Consider the following 2734-nt stretch of genomic DNA (forward strand, 5'->3'; position numbering starts at 1 on the left):
TAAACGTATTCCAAATACTTGATTCAACCTACCCGATTCAATTTTTATATTTTTTCTATTTCCATAAGCATCCAGCCACTGTTGACAAATATTAATTTTTTTTGGAAAGCGATAATATGTGATGCCTTTTGTGTTAGAACGGAATGTACGACTAGTACAGTTTGGAATACAACACGAAGGCATAGTTTCTACAAATCAAATATAATATGATAATTATTTCGGGAAGAAGTTGATAAATTACAATAAAAGAAAGGTTTTTGGGTAATTATACAGTTTAGGATCCCCATTCCAAAAATCAATAAAATTAGGCTCATTCGACGCGTTTTTGCATAAAATGAAAAAATATGACAGAAAAAAGTATCGCTCTGCCCTGCAAACCGAGATATTAAGCGTTAAAGTTGACGATTATTGGACAATTGAGGTTAGGAAATCCGTCACAAAGACAAAATAAGACGTGGAAAGTCCAAACCCATGTGGAACAATACAATTATAGACCTCATTTTGTCTCTGTCAACGATTTGAGAATTCATTAGTTACAATTTCATTTTATGAAATTCTGTAGAACAAATAGATATATTAAAATAATAAATTAGTGTGAATAAGAGGTACAGAATCAAATAACTTACGTTAATTTATATAAAATACTGTAATCAAAACTCTCAATCACAGATCTGGTTAAGTATGCGCTTTTATCTCTAAAAATCTGTAGATGCATGACGTAAATTATAACATGTTAGCGCGTTAACATCTTTGTAAGCGCGTTCTTGAATACGGGCCACTGTGATTACGGTCAATATAAACGCTCCCTTAAGAAAATCATTTCATGCTAGTACTACCTTAAGTATATGGCTATTGCTCGCGCTAGATCGCCGACTGATGGCGTTGATCGCGCCTGTCATAACCGTCCTTGAAATGGCATCCCTGCGTTTCGGGTATTGTGGGGCATTGTGGGGTGTTGCTTGCTTACATTGAAAGTTTTGTGGCGCCAATTGCGCTACTTTCGGGTTTTATGCGTTTTATTTGATTATTTTCAAGGATGCCGGCGTTCTTGAAGCATATCGAAGTTGACAATTTCAAATCTTATAAAGGAAAGCTTATTATCGGCCCGCTAAAGTCATTTACAGCTGTAGTTGGCCCCAATGGATCCGGTAGGTTATCATTCTGTGTGTCAACAATGGTGCGTTCAGCGAATGCAATGCTTAAATGAGTTTTTTTTTATCAGGAATAGCTATACATTTTTAGATTTGTTGAGTCAGTTATATTTTGATTTTCTAAAGGCCACTCATTCAGTCATTGAGTTCGCTGAATGCAGGTATAGCATTAAATGCTGAAAGACATAAGTAGATCGTATGTGACTGTGATATGTTACATGATTGTTACATGTGTGCTACAGGAAAGTCCAATTTTATGGATGCGATCAGTTTCGTCATGGGCGAGAAGACTAGCAGTCTACGAGTCAAAAGATTCAGCGAGCTGATTCATGGTGCATCCATTGGTATGCCAGTAGCACGAAGGTAATTTATATATATGTATACATGATATTTATTTATGGAATTGTACAGTATAATTTGTATGTTTCATATTGAATTACATAAAAACTGTAAATTGTTCTATTAATTACAGTGCTTCAGTAACAGCTGTATTTGAGTTGGAAGATGGAACTGAAAAAAGCTTTATGCGTTCAGTACAAGGTTCTTCTTCTGAACACAGAATTAATAATAATGTAAGTTTTGCAGTTGAACTTTTATTTAGTTGCATTTAAGATCTTCAAAATCTTTTTGTTATAGGTTGTTACCAGTCAAGTTTATCTTAATGAGTTGGAGCACCTTGGTATTAATGTTAAAGCAAAGAATTTTTTGGTATTCCAAGGTGCTGTTGAATCTATAGCCATGAAAAATCCAAAGGAGCGCACTGCTCTGTTTGAGGAGATCAGTAATTCTGGTTCATTAAAAACAGAATATGAAAGGTAAGTTTCAAATGTCGCTATATGTAGTTGCACCTGAAATGTATTTGTAAATGATAAAAATAATATTGTAGACTAAAAACAGAAATGCTAAAAGCTGAAGAAGAAACTCAATTTTCATATCAAAAAAAGAAAGGAATTGCTGCCGAAAGAAAAGAAGCAAAATTAGAAAAAGAAGAGGCTGAAAAATATCAACGTCTCAAAGAAGAATATGTGCGTATATGCTTTGATTTTGCTGTAGTAGTTAAGGGAGCATAGAATTTTTTTGGCTTCATAAAGTATTTTTCATGTTTCTTTTTTCTAGAAAAGATATAAACTACAAGGATTGAATTTTTTTTGTAAATGGAAGTACATATTTTTAACTACTAATCACAATTTTTTATTTTATGTTTCACTGAAAAGAATCCCCTTAATTAATATCATATATGTCAAATAAAAAATTAGAATTATAAAATGGGATTAACTGATCAAAATTAAAAAAAATACCCCAACAATACAGACAAAACTTCTCAAAATGTTTTAAGACTTTTTTAGATGTTGACTTGTGTTTATCTGGATATTGTCAAAACTTGAGCCAAAAATATCTCGATTTTGTGCTAAAGCTATTCTATTTTACAGTATATAAAATATGGTATATACCACATTAAGTTATTTAAAAGATTTTAAAATGTGATTCCTCACACGAAATCAAGATAAACATCCATTACACTTAATGCAATGGCTTAGATTAAATAATAAACGGTATTTAAGTTGAAAGAAATTTTATTTTTT

At 32.2% G+C, this 2734-nt stretch overlaps 1 protein-coding gene across 1 annotated transcript; it reads left to right on the forward strand.

The window, feature by feature from the left end:
• Nucleotides 1-876: 876 nt before the first annotated feature.
• On the forward strand, nucleotides 877-2266 carry LOC108745292 (structural maintenance of chromosomes protein 1A-like). Its single transcript, XM_018489097.1, has 6 exons — nucleotides 877-932; nucleotides 1036-1148; nucleotides 1394-1514; nucleotides 1624-1723; nucleotides 1788-1966; nucleotides 2038-2266. Exons 1-6 carry the CDS (start codon nucleotides 877-879, stop codon nucleotides 2219-2221), a joined length of 753 nt encoding a protein of 250 aa, XP_018344599.1. The 3' UTR covers nucleotides 2222-2266.
• The last annotated feature ends 468 nt before the right edge of the window (nucleotides 2267-2734 follow it).

The sequence above is a fragment of the Trachymyrmex septentrionalis genome, unplaced genomic scaffold, assembly GCF_001594115.1.
Source record: "Trachymyrmex septentrionalis isolate Tsep2-gDNA-1 unplaced genomic scaffold, Tsep1.0 C3683631, whole genome shotgun sequence".
Taxonomy (NCBI): domain Eukaryota; kingdom Metazoa; phylum Arthropoda; class Insecta; order Hymenoptera; family Formicidae; genus Trachymyrmex; species Trachymyrmex septentrionalis.

What these genes read in the sequence shown, in the direction of transcription:
- LOC108745292 (XM_018489097.1), top strand. Translation starts at nt 877, where the DNA reads ATGGCGTTGATCGCGCCTGTCATAACCGTCCTTGAAATGGCATCCCTG. An exon ending in AGTTGGCCCCAATGGATCCG is followed by an intron (nt 1,149 to 1,393) that starts GTAGGTTATCAT and finishes TGTGTGCTACAG; the next exon opens with GAAAGTCCAATTTTATGGAT. An exon ending in TTAAAAACAGAATATGAAAG is followed by an intron (nt 1,967 to 2,037) that starts GTAAGTTTCAAA and finishes ATAATATTGTAG; the next exon opens with ACTAAAAACAGAAATGCTAA.